At 39.1% G+C, this 22,113-nt stretch overlaps 1 protein-coding gene across 3 annotated transcripts in view; it reads right to left on the bottom strand.

The window, feature by feature from the left end:
• The window catches only part of SCAPER (S-phase cyclin A associated protein in the ER), a 167,827-nt gene extending 148,455 nt beyond the window's left edge, over positions 1-19,372 (bottom strand). For all 3 annotated transcript variants that reach the window (XM_074837481.1, XM_074837482.1, XM_074837483.1), the window contains exons 1-4: positions 19,277-19,372; positions 17,156-17,231; positions 13,633-13,750; positions 6,672-6,742 (exon numbers count right to left, since the gene is read on the bottom strand). In XM_074837481.1, the coding sequence (XP_074693582.1) occupies positions 6,672-6,742; positions 13,633-13,750; positions 17,156-17,231; positions 19,277-19,332 (321 nt within the window). In that variant the 5' untranslated portion in view covers positions 19,333-19,372. The remainder of the gene's footprint in view (positions 1-6,671; positions 6,743-13,632; positions 13,751-17,155; positions 17,232-19,276) is intronic.
• Positions 19,373-22,113: the final 2,741 nt, after the last annotated feature.

The following is a 22,113-nucleotide window of genomic DNA, read 5'->3' as shown; positions in this document are numbered from 1 at the left end:
CTGTAATTTAACAGCTTTAACTACAACAAATCTGTTTTGATTTTTAGTGTTAATATGCAGACTAACTGATCTAGTACTGCTTTGCTGCACAGATGCAGAGGACTGCCAATATGGTTGATGCGATGGGAGCAGACGGAGAACATCCAACTGCCTTCACAAATGCTGGCAGACAGGAATCGCTACGCACCTACTTGGAAGTGCTGTTATGCCACCTCAGTGTTACGTATCTGTTGACCTTGTGTGTTCAGCTTAGTCACTCATATGGGGATAGGTCTCCTTGACAGAGATAGACTGTCACTCATCCGCACAGGATATTCCAAAGGATTCTGAAGCATGCCTATTTGGCTGAAAATACCAAACCAGCACTTGGCCCCATGACACTGTCCTCACTAAACTTGAAATTCTCTCCCACAACAAAAAACGGAAAAATCCTGCTACCATGCCAGACTGCTATAAGCTTCTCCATTCCATAGCAGCCAGGTGGATAAGCACCTCCAGTAAATCCAAAGTGATACCCAGCTGTGCACCATTTTGTGATGGAGGTACTAGCTACAGGTACAATAGTCTGGGGTTTTTTTTTTTTCCATTAATGCATTCACTTTAGCAGCACCTCGAATGCAGTTTTGATGCACTGGTCCACTGTGGCACAGATCTCCAGAAAATCAGTTCTTACAGGAGTGCACTTGTAGGGATTACTGCAAAATTCCATTCTAAAAACTCTACTTCTGGTGATTGAATAAAAACAATCCAAACCAACATTGCACAAGCCAGTACATAAGGGTTTATAATTAGAATATCTAATCACTAACCAGAAATACTGTGAAGAGCAAAACAATTGACTGGGATTCAAGCCTTTTTGTCCCCTGTGTAAAAAGCTGGGAAAAATTATTTCTTTGTGCCAAAAGATGAGTTTGATGGCAGGTAAGTTTACACTTGGAGACAGAGAACTCTTATAGAAAAGTCATTTTAGACCACAGGCAGCATAAGGTAATCAGGACTGTAGCATAGTATTGGATGGACTTATGAAAGTACTTTTAAGGAAGAGCTATAGTAATATTTTTATGATGAAATATGTAGAATAGAGACCCAAAGAATGTATGAAGTCTAAAGAAAATTTTCCTCATTATCCTTAAGAGGATCTTTGTTTTCTGTGGATTCCTCTTGAATTCCAACAAGCTGTGCCTAAGCTACGAAAGTTCCCTGCACGTGTAGGATACACGTAAACGAACTCGTATTTCTCACGCTCAAATTACAGAACGGGAAAGTAGGCAATAACCAAATGATTTTTCAATCCCTGTAGTTCAGAATATAAATGCCTTTCTTCTCTACATTTTAGAGGCCTTATTTGATAAATTTACACCATAAACACAGCTTCCCATTACAAGAGAACTGAATGAACCCTGACATGAAGGCAGAATCTACAAAACTGTTCAGTAAATTCCAGAGCCCTGTTTCCTCAGTAGCCTGCCTCTCTGGGTTCCAGTCTGCTTGTGCTCCCCAGTGCTCTGACAGGCTGTACCACACAGCATTAAACACAGCAATTTAAGCTTTGTAATTAGGGAGGTAGACACAGTGCTGTCAAAATGGTTATTCTCTCACCTGTGTTGGTGTTCAGATTCTAATTTTTCTGTAAGGCAGGGAAGAATGGGAACCTGATTTACTATAATCATACTAACACCTCTGCTACCCTTACATATATCTCAAAATGCTCTAAGTGTACTCCAGATGAACCTCAGCTAATGTATGCATCAGAGGCATGTTCAGAAAAGATGCATGTCACAAACAACCAATGAACAGGAATTTCAGAAGGGTTTCATAAGTCAGTATTTCATATTTCTCCTTCTATGACATAAGGAGTCACCTCTTAAATAACTGCTTGGAGAAAAGATGCTCCTTAGCTGATGCCTTGTATATAAACCTTTAAAGCAAAGCTTATACTGACTAATTTACAGCTCCTTTAAAATACAGTTTATAATGACACAACCTTGACTACAGAATCTTATAACAGAATGGTTTGGGTTGGAAGGGACCTTAAAGATCATCCAGTTCCAACCCCCTGCCATGGGCAGGGACACCTTCCACTAGCCCAGGTTGCTCAAAGCCCCGTCCAACCTGGCCTTGAACCCTTCCAGGGAGGGGGCAGCCACAGCTTCTCTGGGAAATCTGTGCCAGGGCTGCATCACCCTCACAGTAAAGAATTTCTTCTTTATATCTAATCTAAATCTACCCTCTTTCAGTTTTAAATTGTTATCCCTTGTCCTATCCCTACCCCCCTGATAAAGAGTCCCTCCCCAGCTTTCCTGTAGCCCCTTTAAGTACTGGAGGGCTGCTAGAAGGTCTCCCTGGAGCCTTCTCTTCTCTAGACTAAACACCCCCAACTCTCTCAGCCTGTGCCCATAAGGGAGGTGCTCCAGGCCCCTGATCATCTTCATGGCCTCCTCTGGACCCACAAGCAAGTCCATGTTCTTATTTGGTGCCTTCAGAGCTGGACCCAGCATTGCAGGGGGGGGTCTCATAAAAGCAGAGTAGGGGAGGAGAATCCCCTCCCCATACCTGCTGGCCACACTTCTCTGGATGCAGCCCAGGTTACCTTTGGCTTTCTGGGCTGTGAGCGCACATTGCTGGCTCACAGTCAGTTTTCAATCCAGTGATACCCCCAAGTCCTTCTCCTTGGGGCTGCTCTCAATCCACTCATCACCCAGGCTGTTTTTTATCCACGGGATTGCCCCAACCCATGGGCAGGACCTTGCCCTTGGCCTTGCTGAACTCCATGAGGTTTGCACGTCCCACCTCTCCAGCCTGTCCAGGTCCCTCTGGATGGATCCCTTCCCTCCAGCGTGTGACTGCACCACACAGCTCGGTGTCGTTGTTGAACTTGCTGAGGCTGCACTCGACCCCACTGTCCATGTCACCACAAAGACGTTAAACAGCGCCGGTCTCAACCCTGACCCCTGAGGATGCCACCTGTCACTCCTCTCCACTTGGACATCGAGCTGTTGACCACAACTCTTTGAGTGTGACCATCCAGTCAATTCCTCATCCACCGAGTGGTCCATCCATCAAATCCATGCCTCTTCAATTCAGAGACAAGGATGTCGCGTGGGACAGTGTCAAACACTTTGCACAAGTCCAGGTAGATGACATCAGTTGCTCTTCCCTTGTCCACCAACGCTGCAACACTGTCGTAGAGGGCCGCTAAATTTGTCAGGCACAATTTGCCCCTAGTGAAGCCATGTTGGCTGTCACCAGTCACCTCCTTATTTTCCATGTGCTCTAGCACAGTTTCCAGGAGGATTCACTCTGTGATCTTGCCGAGCACAGAGGTGAGGCTGGCTAGACTATAGTACCCCAGGGTCTTCTTTATTTCCCTTTTCAAAGCTATATTAAAACAACAGTGCTAACTCTTGCTGACTGAATTTATAAAATGTGACCTTAGTAAAGTGATTACGTTTCTACTCATTCAGTTAATATTGTTGATATAAAGGGTCAGTTGTTTTGGAGTGGGAACCATGCATAATTCCCATTATTTTAAAGACACATTTTCAAATGTATCTCTAAGACAGTGTCATAGAATATGTTTTGATATTTAGCAATAAATGTTATCTGTCTACTATATTTGGCAACCATTTATCATCTCTCTTATGTGTCAGCCATATTTTAATCAGGAAAACGGCATGTTGAACTGTGTTAACTACTGTAAGCTGTAGCAGTTACATTACCCCTGTAAGGAGATTTCCAGTGTACATGTAAAACCTAAGCAAAATTTACAGTTACTCATATTCCAATAGAACACGTTTGAAAGGATGCAAACCCCTAAACTACCAAATTTCTTGTAAACGCAATCGCACAAGCAGGGAAGCATTAAGTTGGTGGTTAGTTCATAGAAATAATATCTTAAGTTCCTGATACAAATTAGTTCTAACACTGTACATCTGAATTTGTCACAGCCTGGTATCTGCCACTCAAGGAAACAGAAGTCAGTTTTCAGAGAAGAACCCAAATCGTGTCCCATGTTTGGCACTTCAGAAACTCCACGCAAAAAGATCAAACTCCGCAAGCTGCTTTCAAACTTAATCAAGTTTGACTGGCACCAACTTTACTGAAATGAAAGCCACTACTCACTTAAATTTAAGAGTTGCAACAAAAGCTATTTTTTATATAAAGATACTACTAATGTTTTATACAGACTGCTATATTCTGTACAAATGTTTAACACAAGCAGGATTTCTGAGTTAATGTGTATATTGTTCTTTATATTGTATATAAAGAATCTTTACCTGTAAGCATCTTAAGTAAATTTTCTAATGAATCAAACTAAACTTTCACCGTGAAAAGCAAGAAATGCTGGATTAGGTACAGGCTTTTCAAGACTGTCGTTTCTGTGCTGATGTACAGCTGTGGCTTTATTATTCACCCTTCCTGGAACTAAGTTTTAAATAAACAATATTTATTAGAAGTATGTACTTCTACAGGCAACAGGACAAAATACTCCTAACAGCATAGTCTGAAGAATGCTAAGGCAATGATCCCACATCATCACCAAGAAGGAGCTATACTCAGCCACATAAACTCCACTTACATCCTTGTGCCTAGTGCTTCTAACTAACCCTTAGCAGATTTCTGAAATCACTCTGGTTAGTACTTGAGGCACAACTCTCTTTCCACTAGCAAGACACAAGGACACAGAATTAAGTTTTTCTGAGCAGAGTTCTAAAGCTCAAACCCTGCAAATTTCTACAGATCATTCTCAACTGGGTAGAAGTACTTACTTTTGAATCTTCTAAGTGATGTCAGAGCCCTTAGCCTTTGACAATACACTTATCCAAAATTTAATCTATGCTCAACAACTTTGCAAACCACCACACATTACATAAGAAGACACAATCATACTGTTTACAAACACACCAGAAAATAGTTTGCGTTGGTGTCCCCCCGACCCTCAAATAATATGCATGTTTACCCAAGGTGTGATAATGGCTTATACAGACACGATCTAGCAGGCCTACACTGAAGCTTGTCCTCACTAGAACAACAAAACCCACCCAAGAACAGCAAAGATTCAGAGGGGCTAGTTCATATTATCTCACTTGTAGCAACAGTTCAAACCTTCAACTGCAGAAAATGCAAAGCTTTTGTGCCTTTGAAGTTAAGAAACATGGGAATATTCCTTCTTACATCTCAAGTAACTCAGTGTGGATGCTGAAAGGGACATTAAAACTGAACCTCTTTTTTTTTTTTTTTTTTTTTCAAAATAGTTTCCATAACTTGCCTTGGAGTTCCGGAAAGCACAAAGTGTGTATTTATTCTCAGGATGCCAAAATTTATTGAATGTAGATTTGCCAGCACCCTACTGAGAGGAAGATGAGGTTGATAAGATTGTATGAAAGACTTCTTGTAAGTTTATTTTCTTGAGATTAGTGGCCCATTTATATGTAAAAGAAAATTAAAACTGAAGGCTCAACAAAAGTAACCAAAAAAGCCACCAATTTACAGCAGTATCCAGTGTCTGAAATGTGGTAGAAATAAAGGCGTTGAATGCTAAATTGAAATGCCAAGATGCACAGACACTCAGAAGTCCATTTCAATTAATTGTACCCACTAGGAGTGTACTGTTTCTACAATATAGTTTTCGTATAGCAATCCCACACAGAGCCACTGAATAACCATCAAGTATTCTCCTGAAAATTCAGTATTTACATAATCCCAAATGACTGAAATAGACAGAACCCAAAGTATGTAGCACGTTACTCTTACATCCAAAAGGTTCTGAGGGTAAACCCTTACAGGGGGCCCCAATTACATGAATAAAATTCCACCTTCACAGAACAAGAAAACCAGGATACACAGTGTTTGTAACATACTGGTACATGAAAAGAGAACACAGGGTTAATAGTTGCTAAACTAAATTGGGAAAATAACATGCCTATGCTTTAAAGGGGCAAATACATCTCTATGGAAGCAGAACACTTTTTTTTTCCCAAAAATAACATCTTCCATATGCCATATTATCAAAATCTGACAGACTGTCTCAAAATACTAAATGGCTAAAGCCATACTAATGGCTAAATCCATTAATCAAAGAAAAGCAACTGTTAAAAATATTAAACAGGAAGATTAAGGCATTACTTTATTAATGTAATAAAGATTGTCAGTCACATAGAAAAAACATGAATAAAAATAAGAGCAGCTTCTTCATGACACTTCTCATTCAGACTTGCTTTCCAGTCATAACTCTTGGAAATTTTACTCACCTGGACTACTTTTTTTTCCAAAATTGGATATATTGAATTCAGCCATTAACACACAAGGTCAAGAAATAAAGTACTTCCTTAAATTAGAAATTGGGCAGAAAGGTAGCCTTTGTATAAGCAGCATGCTTATAGGAAGAATATCCTGTATCATTTTCTTGAACAGCACTTCCCTTAAAATAATTTTAATGCCAAAAAGTCAATGCATCCAGAGATTTGGAAGTGCCAAAAGTAAAGGCTGAGGAAGATAACCTAAATTCTGTCATTTTTCAACTTTTGAATACTTGACTTTGAAGCTTGTATGCTTTAAAAATACAACGTATGCACAATTTTATACATGTATTATTCAGCCAATAACGTAACAGTGATATCACAAAACATTTTTAGGTTGTAAATTTTATGTCATAAAAAATGAGCAGATACCTGTTTTGCAGTCTTGTGTGTTCCTTGACTCACCCTCTTTGTCTTTCCACCAGCTTGCCATTTTGATTTTCCTGTGGGAGGAGCAACTGTTTTCATCAACAATAACAATTTTAATTAGAGCATTCTAAAATGCACATATCTCATCTTGCAATGTACTGATATGGGCACCATTTATGAGGTAAGAGGTTTGTAAAACTGTATATTCCAAATATATATTCCACAGTTCAGATTGTGAATAATGCCAAAAAACACACAGAAAATTAAAAGAATTACAAAGAAAGGCAAGAATAAGACTTCATTAAACAAAGATACCTACATTTAAATGCTCAGTGCCTCCGAAAATCATATCATTTCAATCTACATATCAAACATGATACTAGTTTTCTATATAGATTAAAAAAAAAAAAAGTCTGCTCTTGAATGACTGTTCAATCAGATATTACAGAATTAAAACATGGAATATCTTTCCTAGGAAAAACAAATGTAATACAGTTTTTCTCAAACTGTTCAAAAAACCCAACAGTAGATTTATATATTTTCTGCCAAGAAAGATGAGGAAAAACAGAACTTAGGACTTGATTTAGTTTACCTACATTTAGGTAGCCAAAGGAAGAGACACAAACATTCACAGAGCATGAAGCAGTCCCCTTAAGATCTGAAACGCCTTCTCAAATGTACACATCTCCCTCCACTGCTTATATGAAGTGACTTTAGCCACTATGCTTCCAAAACCAGTTTAAATTCCCACAGTCAGAAAGAATGATTTCAGGTCTCAGTGCTGTGCTGGTGGCAATTTCTTAACTGATTAAGAGTTATCTTTCCATAGATAAATTTGGGTTAGCCCAGACCTACCTGACATGTTTGCATTTAATCTTTGAGATTTACTCAGGGGTAATTTAAAAAAAAAAAAAACTTCTTTTAAAAGTTTTATTCCTCCAACTTAGTATCTAACATGCATAACATGAAAATCACAGGCTCCAATTACTAAAAATGTAAGCAAGATAAGACAAAATACTAACTATAGCAAGAGTACTTTCTAGCACAGATCACATCTAAGTAAAAGTTTCAAGATTATTTAGCCAGATGAAGTCAAGCAAATAAAGGCATTAGTTGAATATAGTTCCTTCCTAGACCATGGAGATCATTCTCGAATTTCACAATTGTCCAGTTGAGTTTTTAACAGTTCTTAGGCCAAACTCCCTAACACAGTCCAGCTGTTTCACGTTGCTCTGGTTATGTAAAGCAGCTGTAAACCTGCCATAATCAAGCAGTTCTACAGCTGGTTTGCATCACTGGCTTTTCCAGGGAACAAGGCCTTTAATTTTAAAACAAATTAAAAATTATTTGCTTGATAATTCATTTTTAAAATGTTATATTAGCCAAAACAACAGGTACAAATTAATATATTGAACTCAATTTAGCAGCATTCAGGGGAAAAAATGATCCAGCTACTGTATGTATAAAAACTTCCTACTCACTAAAAAGCTTAAACTGCAGATCAGTTCCATGTCAGAATTATAACTGAAATATTTCAATCACCAAAGTCTCTCTTCTGACATGATTTACATTCTGCAAAGACAATATTTTGAATGCATACAGAACTTGCGTAGTGAAAAGGCTTACAAACAAATATGGATATGTTAAAATTGAAAAGGGGCAGACGAACACAAAAGAAAAGTTGCAGTCTCTTTAGATTCTACAAAAACCAGAATACTAATCCATCATCTAAGAACTGGGAAATGTCTGAACAAGTCCCCTGTAAAGACAAAACCAAGTTTTCAGGCACTTTCTATATAAGGCAGACATTTAAAGAAAACAAAACTTATGTGAATACCAGGTTTTGCAAACTTAAATAGTGTGTGGCAAGGACTAATTTTTTCTTAAGGTGTATGGGCCAAAAAGTTTTGTACTTCAGCAGCAGCCATATTTCCAAGCTTCATTATTCTTTTTCATCTAAAAAGTACCTCTAGTTATTGGAAGACATCTTCCTTTCTGCTTTTGTCCTTTTATATTCACAAGTAGTGACAACACAAGAGCACTGCTCAATGGGGATGTGTAGGTTCAGTGACTACCAGTACATAACTATACAATACTAGCATTGCTATGAGATACATGGGAACTCAATGACATATGAAGGGCAACACCTGCTAGGAATTTACTGTATTTTAAGGAAAGAACAATAGTGACAAAAAGATGATCATCTCATTAGCTATTAAGTTGCCAATGTGAAATATATAAAATAGCAAAGTTTTGCAGCATTCAGGGTGCTACAGTCATATTTTACACTTGAAGTCCATTTCCTCTCTGTCTGGTAATTAAATATGAAGCACACAGGGTTTATGATTTGTGAAGACTTCCTGTCACAAAAAGCTGAGGTGCTAATATCTCAATTAAAAAAAAAAAAAGCCATTGATAAACTATTTTCAAAAGCTACCTTTTATATTAACAATCATCCCTCTCATCTCTCTCTTTCGGATAGCTTTACTGGTATGAGAAATGTGGGAATTGCCTTTAAATTTAGTAATTAATAGCAGCCCTCATTTCTGTTCTCACTATGGCAGAGATCAGCTGCGTATGACACTGTTCATCATCAGACCTTCAGCAGGAACAATAACAATTTTCAATTATATTTCTTTTCATCTCCTTGAACGAATCTGAGGATACAGCTGGGCAAGCATTTTCCTCCAGTTCTTACACAGAGTGTGAGAAATCTACTCTGTCACCTCTCTTCTTTCATGTTATCTATAAAACCTGTAAGACAGTCAGTCTACGTTATAGTGCCATTGCTACATATTACCAGTCTGTGCTCCAGAATCCATGTTACTAGCTCAGCTGCTGCAGTTGTCCATCTTAAGAAACATATTCACAAAAATGACGCCTGGATCCCTGGCTGCCTGAATCTCATCTGAAGTAAGGCAGAGGTATCTGCCTGGAAGAAGCAACCAGATGAGACTGATTATTTTTGACCCCTTAACTGAGGAAGCATATTGAAGTTTCTAATATTATTATAAACCACATCTATTTAAAAGTTTGTAGAGCAATAGGAGATCAGATTTTTCTAACTGTACAACGCTAGGGATCTGGAGATACGACTGCCTGCAAGCATGGATATAACCAAAATTCTCCATGTTTTTCCACCTCCAGATTGAATTACAGCAATGGATTTTGCACAAAATTACTTTTACAAATCACTGTCACTGTCTCATCCAGAATATAAGGGCCCTGTATTCACCTACCAGCACTAGACTGGATTCTCATTCATTTCAGTGAAATTCAAGGTTTGAAACTTATGAGCCTTAAAGAATACCCTTCCCTTCATGTTATATTCTGCCAGTTACAATCAGATCCAATGTTGCTGGGTCTTACGCACAATGTTTCCAGTCATGACTCTTACAGCTTCCTTACTTGGCCAAAGAGAGCAAAGTTTCATGACTTTCATCACATACTGCAAAACCTATTTACTCCTTCAGGCTCTTGCTAAAGCTGTAGATTATCCTGCAGGCTCCCCAAAGTGTGCCAGGTACCTTTCCACCACTAAAATATGTTTCCTTACCCTGAAATGCTTAATCTGCAAATGAATTCTATATGGAGAGCGCCAAAATTATTTTAAACAAATAGGAAATAAGAAGGGAACAGTTACAAATACAAGATTTTCCAATATTTTGACACATCTGGAACTTTGAGTTCCAATTTGAGAAGGTACCTTACCTTCTATTAACATTTAAATGTCAAACCTCTCAGACGTTTTAACTGTTGCTAATATCATAGCTTAGATTTTGTAATAAAATTTGTGCGTAGCACTTATCTGTATGCAGTGCCTCAAATTTCAAGTTAGGCATATAAAATAATTACAAAGGAAAAAAATTTGAAATCCTCTATTAGAATGATCACAGCTTTCCAAGCTGGGCAACATCTAAGTGACTGCAATAGTCAATTGGTGGCCATAGGTTTGGAATGCAAATTTAATTCTGGAGACAATATTAGACTAGTGAATTTTTCACAGTCCTAAGACTCTCCTCCTAGGACACAAAGTCAATTGATCTGTTAATTAGCCTATCCAACAGAATCTGCTGCATATTAATGAATTCTGTGAAGGAGTATTTTAATTTCAATAGTTGAAATGTCTTCTAGACCATTGCCACCATGTTTTGGATTTTCTCACATCACTGATGTGTATTCGTAACTAGAATTTCAGATCTGACATAACAAGGGCACGTGCTGCTCCAAAACATGTAACAGAAGTGCCACCTGTCATTCCAGAAATCTCTCTCCTTTTTAAGGAAATATGTCTTATTGACAGGAACTATATATTTCCATTAAGGAATTAGAAAGTTTTGATTGTAATTTTTTTCATTATTGCTCTTTTACCCGTGTCCTCTATATAAAATATGCAAGTCTTCCAGAGGAAAAGTTAAATGGCAAGGACACAAACATGTAATTTTTAAAGGAAACAGAAAATCAAAGGATACAAACTGAAAAAACAAATCCAGCATTTTATCAACCCTCTATAACACTACCACTAGTAATAGCAAATGCCCATACCCTCACTGTTTCTGCAGTAAAAAACCAAAAAGTCATAACGAATAACAGTACATAATAGAAAATGTTAAATCACACACTGTTACTGCCAAAGCAATACCTCTGAACATTACGAGCAGAAGAAACTGCCCAAAGACAAAATTCTGCTTTGTACAGAAGAGTTGCAGGACTAGCTCAGGCAACCTGGACCTTTGGCCTGATTTACACAACCCCTGAATGAGGAAGAACTGTCTTTATTCATAATATTGCTGTATCATTCCTCAGGGACAAAATACATATTGAAAGATCAGCATAAAATGAATCAGAGCTCACTGACACCAACATATATACCCTCTGTGCCAAGACAAGGGTCAAGAGATACAGGATCTGGCTCTGCCAGACTTTCATTAGCCACAAGTTCCTTTCCACAGGGAAATTTTCCATCAGGCAATTATCGTCAGATCCTTTATATTGTGCAAAAAGGTCAGCCTATGATTTAATGAAGACATTTTAAAAAGAAGAAAGAACCAGTGACAAAAAGTTTAAAAATTACAGTGCTGCTAATACAACCAAAAGATGAAAATTAATATAGCTACTTAGATTTTAATTATCATACATAAAAACTATTTAATGAAGGCTAAAAAATCACTTTTACATTCATTCTTAATGTTTTAGCAGAAAATGTTAAGAGCAAACATTCATCTACAATTCACATACACTCATTTTTAGGGAAAAAGTCTTACTTGGAAGTTTCTTACAAGCAAGGTAGTATTAAAAAATAACAGACTCTTTAAACAGAAGTTGAAACAACTCACAAGTAGCTCAAAGATACTTTTAGAAATAGTCTCTGTTCCTCCCACATATACTCATTCATATTACTACCTTCCCCAAAAGTGTAATTCAGATTCTATAAATACTTTGGGCCCAATTCTATTCTGCTTACATGACATAAATGACTAGTCCAACAACATTAGTGAATCTACTACCATACTCTAGAACACGCAGGCAAATGTAAGACTAGCAAATAGATAAATGCATCTTCTGAAGGCAGATGTAAATGAAGCTGCCATAAAAACACAGAGCTGGCCCACTTAAAAATCCACATGTTCGTGATAATAAACTGAGTAGCTGTTGCATATGATCCAAAGCACATACTACTTGGGTCAGATTATGCTCAAGTCTTAAATTATTTCCATTTCCTCTTCCTACATGTAGCTAACCATGATTCACAGTACATGTTTTTCTGCTGACCAGTTAGTGCTTACTAAAAATACTGCTATATGCCGTTATACAAAATGTAACAGGATAGCTGGAACAACACTGGAGAAAAAGGGGTCAGAACCTGAAACCAAAGCTTGTAAATGTGGGCATCTGTAATTAGGTTTAGGATGTTTAGCTGACAAACACAAGTTAACTGTCATTCTGCTTGTCACTTGCATAAAGCAAGTCAAAGACAGTTTAAACGCCATGTCAGTTTGCTTCAGACACGGGGTTAATTATCTTGTAACTTAGACATAACTTTTCATAGAAACATCTTTCTCACTGGCAGAATACAAGAACAGCTGAGGTTGGAAGGAACCTCTAGAGATCATCTAGTCCAATCTCCCTGCTTAAAGCAGGGTCAGCTACAGCAGGCTGCCCAGGACTAAGTCCCCTCAGGTTTTGAGCATCTCCAAGGACAAAGACTGCCCACAGTTTCCCTAGGCAACTTGTTCCAGTGTTCAACCACCTTCACGGCAAAAAAAAATAATTTACTTTTAGACACTCCTGCCTAAGTCCCAAAAGCAGCAGCACCTGCACAGGAACATGTGAGCTAGAAAAAGTCCTCAAAAACAGCGTTCTGACATCTGGAATAGCTTGAGCAGTATAAAAATTAGTCAATTCCTGGCTCCTTAAGTAATCATACCACAAGAGAATATTACAACAGTAACAAAACTGTTCTAAGGACTCACATTATGGAAAACTGTTCCCCCATATCCCCTTCCTTAAAGATTCTTCACAGATGTTTACCAAAGACTGAAATGATACCAAAAGAAACTTCCAAACTTATTTGTTTTAGAGTGTAGAGAGCAATTTGTTGGATTGTTCTAAGCCATCCCTACAATTCTGAATTCCCAAGTTACAACAGATCAGTTTAAGACAATATTATCACATTACACAAGTATCTTCATAATATCAGCAACAACGAACAGTCTTAGAAGTTGCTTACAGATAAAATGAAAACAGTTTCTAATCTGTCACTGTGAAGGTTTTATAGAGTGATCCGTCAACTAGAGGGTGCATTTTGGGAAAAAGCTTTAAAATTATACTATATACGCTCAGCATAACCATTTATTTTTTTTACAGAGAAATCCTATGTAAGAAACATGTTTCCAGGTGAGCAACTCCAGTGGACAAAGGGATGGAAGTGGAAAAAGCTTGTGGAAGACTGCTGAATACATACCATCATCATCTTTGTTTTCCAGTGGAACACTCCATGCAATCAGGTTCCTTGCTGTACGTCCCTCTTCTGCAACTATTTTCCTCACTTTGTCATGGCTATTGGAGCGTTGGAAAGAAGCCTGAAAACAATACAGGGATGGAAAAAAATATATACATTTTTGTTTTAATATGTTAATTTCATTCAGTATGTGGTTAAACCATCCAAAGTAGGGTGCGTGCGTAATGAGTTTTCCTCAAATATCTGAAACAATTGTACATTCTCATTTTCACAACCATTTTTCTGCATGATAAGCAGACTGATTCATCAACATGAGAGTTACCACCCAGCCCTCAGTATGGGTATGTGCACACCACTTATTTTTAACCTTCCTTTAATTGATTGTCAGTGCTGCTAGAGCATCACAGTAGAATTTACAAATGTTTTAGTTACCTTGTGTTAAATTAGAACTAGTTATTCAAGATAAAAGCTACATGAGACCAAAACACATGTGTTAGCTGACTGGAGAGAGCCTGCAGAAAGGCACGAGATTTATCGGAATCATCTGAAACATATAAAAACCCACCTCTCTGACTGAGAAGACAAGAACCTAGAAAGTATTTCCTGGCACCTAAAGTTAGCTGTTATTACTAGAAAGCTGCAGCTGTTCAAAGACAGAATGAGAGACACTGAGGATGAACTTTGTTTACCTAATAAACATATTTCTTCACACTTGCAAAATACACCATCACAAGACATTTGAAGCCAAATATATTAAGAAATATTTGTATCAACTGACAAATGCCAATTAAATAAAATCTTGCCTCTTCCACAGTGTATTGTTACTCCTCAGAAAATAATTTAAAACAAAGCCAAACTGTATCCTGTAATAAATTTATGTACTGTGATAGCACAAAACTGCTGACCAAGTTATCTTTAAACACGGACACCCTTAACAACAAAGAAGTTACATAAATCTAACTATTATTTTAGGCATGAACAGACAGATTTTCTATAGCACTTATCAAAAGATGCATTTTTCCTCTTTTCATTCTTACCATCATATGACCCAAGCCTGCAACCACTTTGGTTTATAGTACATCTTTAGAAAGAAAATACTGTAAAAATGAATATAGCAGATAAGTGGTTGTAATTTATTAAGATGGTAGGAAATGCAACACAAATGAGAAACTGCTTTTACTTCAGTGCTTATATAATAACATTTAACTTAGGTTTCTCTCATCCAGATGTCCTCAACTGCCTGTTTCAAAGCCGCAGTGTGCCATCTAGTGCTCCACAGACCTACCTAGAGATATCACCATGTAATATAACCAAAATAAAGAAAAAATAGCACCGCTATATAAGTGAACTTCTGAAAAATCTAATTAAATAAAGCAAATTATGTATTTTGGCCCAGAGAAACCCCATCAAAGCACATAAAAAACGGGGTCTGTACTAAACTGCTTCTAGTCCATCCTTATTCTATGTAATTAATTGCCTATTCTCATTAGGAATTTTTAGTAAGAGCAACCATTTCTGATGAATCAAGTTTGGTTTGGGTTTTTAATCCCTTGTTGCTTAACAATACACTTTCCATCAATGATCTAAGAGTTAAAGATCCATAAATGTTACATAACTGTTTTAAAATCACTTCAAACTAACATATAAACTCCCAATGTAAATATTCGTGGTAGCTTACTTCAGAACAGTCAAACAATTTTAACTTAATCACCTCTGAAATGTGTCTGTCTTAAACCACAAGAATGTTCAGACCGCATTTTGCATTAATTTATTCTCAAGTCTTCAAAAAAGACCCAAACACTCACCTTAGCTGGAAGTAAAGCTAATCTATGGCATCCCCAATTGCCAAAAATGAAGTAAGCAAAGAAATAAATCTTTCCTCATTTACTGCATCTTTTCTTTCAGATCCTCCACCAGCAGCAGACAGTGTTCACTCAGCACAAACTACATTACGTTTAACTATGGCTTTCCTATAGCATAAGACCACTCATTCTTGCCATACAGAGGACTTGGAAACTATTTGAATTTTTTTTTCCTATTATTTTTTATGCTGTTATGTTCCATTTCATCCTTTATTGGTCTTCCTATTTTCCAGGCTTACCATCCCTCTTCCTTTCACCTTTTTTCTCATGTTTTCCAGATCTTGGATTTCAAGTTTTCTGAGCACTTAGGGTTTTCTCTTCCAGATTGTCTCCAACTGATTCACATCTGCCTTTGAAAGAAAATGTCCAAAAGCAGATACAAATACTTCAGTGGAGACTTTCTCAATGCTAAACACTGTGGACAGGTTATTTGCATCTTACAGATGATACTCCCATTTAAGCATCTCACAATGATGCATGGGGTTTTTTTGCAAAATGGCATTACCTCTTCATCACTTATGATACAATCGTAACACATGTCATGAGATACCACACATAAACTATCATCACAGAATAACAAAGCCTGGAAGGGACCCCTGCAGGTCTAGTCCAACCCCCCAGGTCAGAGTAGACCTAACTCTTCAGCAGAATTTCTCTTGCTGCACTTGTGACCTTCTATAATCCCAAGGTTCCTTCCTGCACAACTGACGCCAAGACAGTTGTTTTCCATCCTTATTTCTGGAGATCATTACTCCCATGTATGTCTAAAACTTTGCATCAGTCCCCACCAAAGTGACTTTTAAAATTATTTCTTTTATGAGCCAGAAAGGCTTATAAGGAAAGCAGAAGTACCTCAACATGACATTTCCAAGCACTTTGTATCATGAAACTAAAGCCTGACTTAAAATTCTAGTCTCCGTAACTTAGATGTCAGTCAAAAGAAAACAACAAACCCTTAAAGAAGGCCTTAGCAGGACAGTCAGCAATAATGAAGTGTACAGACACAGAGAAGTGGGAACTATTGTGCCAAAGACCCTAGTGGGTATCAACGTAGTCTTCTCATTTGACTAAACAAGAGCAAGCTTTAATACCCTCCTTCATATGAGTGAAGTGATACAGATACATAGGTTTTTGACCACTTCCTCAACCTGAATCCCTCCTATTTGCTACATAACTATCCAAAGAAGTTACCTTCTTCAAAGTGCTCTAGGTACTCCAAGCAAAGGGAGTGACCACAAATTTGTTTAGCCACCAGTTTCATCCATTGCATTCTCAAAGAAAATGACTGCAGCTCTAACCTCAGCTACTTCAAAGAACAACACTCTACTCGTGTAACCAAACATTATGGTCTTACACTATTGCCCAGGTTGGATGAAAGCAATTTAAAATGGGCATCAGCTGAAAGAAACATTTTAAAGTGCAAAAAACCTACATACTAACGCAACTAGAAATGATGCAAAAACAGAAGAAATACATTTCTTCTACAGTATTATTAATTCATGAAGGTTTCTCATCACGGTATTAATAAAATTGATTTAGTTTCTAGAATCAATACTTTCAGAGAAGGTATAAATTAACAGATTTATCAGTGAATCCCAAGATAAAAAAGTTTTTCTGCAGTAGGAAAAATCCTACCACACTGTTATAGTAGCTGAATGCCTTACCATCATGTTATAGCCTTCCTCCACATCAACAGGCTCACTTACTACATTTTTGGATGACCCCATTGAGTTTTCATACCTGTGTCAAAATAAATGTAATTAATTATTTTCACTTCAATCACTTCTAAAGTTAGTTTTAGCTTCTTAGCAGCATTTATGCCATGGACATCAGATAAACACAGTAAGGTTTTCAGAAGACACTTTTATTAGTAAAGTGTTTGCATTGCTCCTTATTAAAAGTAGCTAAAGGCCCAAGAAGAAAACAAAGAGAATGACCCTGCAGAAAAATGTAAATGTATATGTAGTAACATAGTAAAAAGTACAAAGAATATTAAAACTTTAAAACAAATCATTGCATGGACTGCTCTAGAATAGTGAAAGGCAAACAGAATAATCTTTCCCGTGATAGAGAAGCAGGCAAATTGGTTATTTGTTCAAAAAGAAAAATGAATCAGACACATGCTAAGAAATCAGTAGTGGTGAAGCAAAATAAAACAGAAAACTTCTGTTCTCATTTAAAAAAAAAAAAAGACGGTGACAGTTCCTGTAGAAGTCTGCTCTGAGAAACTGAATACTTTCAACCAGTTTTTAACTACAGAACCATTGCCACAAATGCTGAAGTGCACAGGACTAAATATTTATAGGTTCATCAAGCATTTCCAGAACAGTGATAATTCTGAAATAAAATTAAACCCTTGGCTTTAACGTTCAAATAAACTCTAGCCAGCTACTGATTAGAGTGCACTCTCCTGCAACAGTTGTTATTCTTCTGAAGAATCAGATGCTAACCAGACATTAAAGACACTTCTAAATTATCAGAAATTAGGTAACAGAACAAGATTATCCTTTAATCAGATCCAAAATCGGATTTTGATGGTCTTTATCGTTAATGATACTGCTTTAAGTGGGCTGTTCACTTGCTCTCATATTACATTCTGTACTCCTCGTAAATTGCTGATTTTTCTAAGAGTAAATAGCCCAAACCTATGTCAACAAACAGGCAGTTAAGATTTGTGTTTGTCTGTATGCTTTAAGAAAACCTACTGAGCTGATGAAAACTGAAACATTCCGCAGCTGCTTGTTGAAGGAAGCTGAGTTTTTGAAAACAAAGTAAGATTGTATTTCAGCATCACTTCAAACATCAGAACAGGCCCAGCATGAGGAGTCTTCACGGAGGTGTCTTAGAAAACCGTGCTTTTTGCTCACCAAAATAACCTGATTATAACCAAGGTGTAATAAAAGCTCATTAAACTGACGTATAAATTGGGGGGGGGGGGGGGGGGGGGGGGGGGAGCTAAGGGCCACAGTATTTTCCCAGTACTGCAGTGCATTTGGAAATAATTTAGAAACAATAATCTGTGCTTAGAAAAATGTGTAGAGAAAGGCAAACCCTACCCGAGTGCACTGCAAGACCTACTGTACTGTCAGCTTTTGTAACCAATTTTCCTTCTGACAGCAAAGGAAGACCACCAGTTTAAACTGTGAACACCTCTAGTAGTTTTAAAAATGCAAATATTTATACAATTTATGGCAGTGTTTAAGAATTTACAGTGAGTTCGCTCAGTATGTGTGCCTCTCCCTTCTGTACATACAACTTCCACAGCACCAGAAAGGTGCACCTCAAATTAAGCGCGAGGTTTACGAGCACTGGAACCTCCCTCAGACTGAGCAATTCCAAGTTTCCTCACAGACTTCGTTCGCGGCTTGGGCGGGAACGGCGCGGGAGAAGCTCCCTCGGGAGGGACAGGCCCCTTCACGGCACGGCTGAGGCTGGGCTGCACACCCGGGGGCTGCGGAGCCCCGCTGCCCGGGAAGGCGCCCGGCCAAGCCCCCCCACACGGCAAGGCCTAACCGACACCCACGGGTCCCGCTCGCCGCCATGGGCTTCCCGGTTGCCTGCAGCAACCGGCCTCACTCCCTCACCCGGCTCCGCGCCGCACAGGGCCGGGCCGGGCCGCCCAGGGGCCCGGAGGCGCCCGCAGGGGCAGTGCTCGGGGGCTCCCGCGGGGCGGAGGAGGGGGAGGGCTGGCCCGCCGCCATCTTGCCCCGCCGCCGCGCCCCGCGCCGCCCTGTCCCGCCGCCGCGCCCCTCCCCCGCGCCGGGGCGCGCGGAGCGGCCACTCACGCTCTCCGCCGCGCCGCGCCGTCCCGCCCGCGCGCGTCCCGCCGCGGTGATGTCATCGCATCCCGCCGCCAGCGGCCGCCCGCCGCCGAGCCTGTCCCCCCCCCCAGCCGCCCGGCCCGGCGAGCCGCGCATGCGCCGCCCGTGCCGGTGAAGGCATTGCCCTCACCGTGCCCACACGGCTCCCGCCTGCCGCCCGCGCTGGGGCGGCCGCGGCGTCTCCGCCGCTGACCCGGGGCTGGAAGGGGCTCCCAAAGTGCGTACCGGAGGCAGCTCCGGCGCCCCGCTCTGTGCCAGGCCTCTATCGCTTGGGGCCGCCCCGTCAGCCCTGTGAGAAGGTGCTGAGGTGCTGGCGGGACCGGTGAGGTGATGGCCGTCAGTCCCTCAGCACCGCGCCCTTTCCGAACCAGTGAGGAGCTGGAAAAAGGGGAACGGCGAGCAGTGCGAGCCAGTAAATGATGGTGTACAATACATTGGGTGCATGTGCAGGCAAATAGCTAAACAGGGCCTAATCCTGAGGTTTAACGCTGGTGAGGTGTGAGGTAGGGTACTGCGTCCAGCTCGGGCACCGTGCTTGGAGAAAGATGGGGCTTACGTGGAAAGGTTTCCAGCCTTTTTCATGGGATCTGAGGCCTGGAAAATACAATTTGTGAGGAAATACTGGACGAGTTGAATCTATCTCACCAAAAGAGATGACAAAAGCAGAAGTGGTAGGAGTGTTCAGAAAGCATGTAAAAGCACGGGTGTGAAGAAAAAGAGAATAATCCGTTTCCCCCACTGCGACAGGAATGATGAGAAGAGGCCCAAATTGTAACCAAGGCAATTTAGGTTGCCATCTCTAAAACATTAAAATTAACACAAGGATTGGAATAGATGGTTTGGGAGATTACACATGCTTCAGTTGAAGTCTCCAGAACAGCAGCACAAACATCTCTCAGAAATTACATGTATACTTGACACTGGTTCGGAGCAGAAAGCTGAGCCAGGTGGCCCCTGAAGGCCCCAGCCAAATCCCTTACAGTCATTGTTCAATAACGAGCTTGTTTATTATTTATCGGGCACCTGTCTGAGTTTCCACAACTGCCTCTTTGGTTTGCGGCTGAACTGAGCACAGTGGTACTCGCATCAAATCCTGCCATTCTGGTTCGATGCCAAATCAGATACCACATCAGAAGAGTGTCATTTTATAACCTATTTCTTCAGCTATTAATAACTGCACTACGTGCAAATAAGTAGAAAAACAGGTCTGTAATGTCTGCAGAGTCTAAAAGACTTCAGGATACTTTGTGCAAGGTATTATGAAACAATTAATTGGAATACTCAGGAAGTTGGATTTGGGTACTACTAAAGCAAATGACTGCCATTTTGAAATCCAAACACAGGGTATTTAAGCCTGATTATAAGTAAACTGTTGCTCAGGTTTTTCCCTTACTTAAATCCACAAGCCAAAATCCAACAACTTTTATAACAGAAGAATGAAGGATAATCTTTGCATGCCAGTCTTAGATGCACTTAATTGTCTCATATGCAGCTTAAAACATTTACATGTGATAAAAACAAAATTAGGAAAATACATCAAAATGGAAGCCTATCTAAAAAGAACTACTGTAAATCCATTTATTCTGAAAGTGTATAAATGACGTGTTAGAGTAAATAAAAGCAAGACTTATTCAAGTTGGGCAGTGATTTATAAAACTACAATGTAGAAATGTCAAAAAAATAGAGTAAACACCAGACGCATAACTTCACTTGCTAGAAATAACTCTTAAGAAACTGCTGTTTGTGTTGCTGGACAACTGCTGTCATGCTGACAGTTTAACAGGAAGAGATTTACATTTGCAGATCTCATAGAGAAGAAGTTGTGTTGAACATGACCTTCTAACATTAATCCCTTTGTGACTGAAAGAACAGCTCCAAACAGATTTGTGAAAGACTCTATACAATCTGTCTTGAGGGAAGGGGGAATTTTTCAGAGAAGTCAGAAAGTTCAGCACATAAAAAACCTTTTATAGGGCATGACTTGTATTCTGATTTTAAAATAGTTTCACTGATACTCTGTTTTTACTTACAAGTTACAGTAGTGAGGCATTTGCTGTGCACTTGGTTAAAAATATCAAGGGAACATGACAGTCTCTCTTTTTTTTTTTCCCCTGCATTCATACCAGAATGATCTTGAATTTTATTATATGATGGATTAACTGCATGCTGGGAAGTGTCTGGATTATATTTTGACACAGGCTAACTACCAAGAGAAGAACATGCTTTCCCTCTTGCTGAGCTTCAGGTGTTTTCCTAATGTATAGGATATTGTCGGGTTTGCTTGCTTTATTGTTCTCCTTATTTGTATTTCCTCCTCCTTTTCAGTCATCTTGGTACGTGCATATATCAGTAATAAACTTGCTCTTCATACATCTACGTTGAATTTATTATTTGGAGGCTCTTACAGTTGTTTAGGCACTGAAATGTGTGATACACTTGTCAACCCTTGAGATATGCAGCAAAGAGTTTTTTTGGGGTGTTAGTAATGCATTAGACAAAGAAGACAAAGCATTTTCAGTACTATTTCAGAAATCAATCAAATCTTACTTCTGTTTTGACTGCTTATAGGATTTGCTTTGTCTACACATGCCACAAGTAGTATGACTTAATTCACATTTTGTATATGTGATTTATATAAATACTGATGGGAAATTTGACATTTAAACCAAGAAAAGATATTAAGCAAGTCACTATTAGATTTTTTAATAGAAAGACATTTCTTATACAGCAGGAAATTGCAATAACATTTCCTGATTTATTGCAATATTTTACTCTCAGATCTTCAAAATGAACTGTCGTAG

Source organism: Strix aluco, chromosome 12, assembly GCF_031877795.1.
Source record: "Strix aluco isolate bStrAlu1 chromosome 12, bStrAlu1.hap1, whole genome shotgun sequence".
NCBI classification, from domain to species: domain Eukaryota; kingdom Metazoa; phylum Chordata; class Aves; order Strigiformes; family Strigidae; genus Strix; species Strix aluco.
Note: the sequence above shows the minus strand (reverse complement) of the source record. Positions and strands in the feature narration are given on the sequence as shown.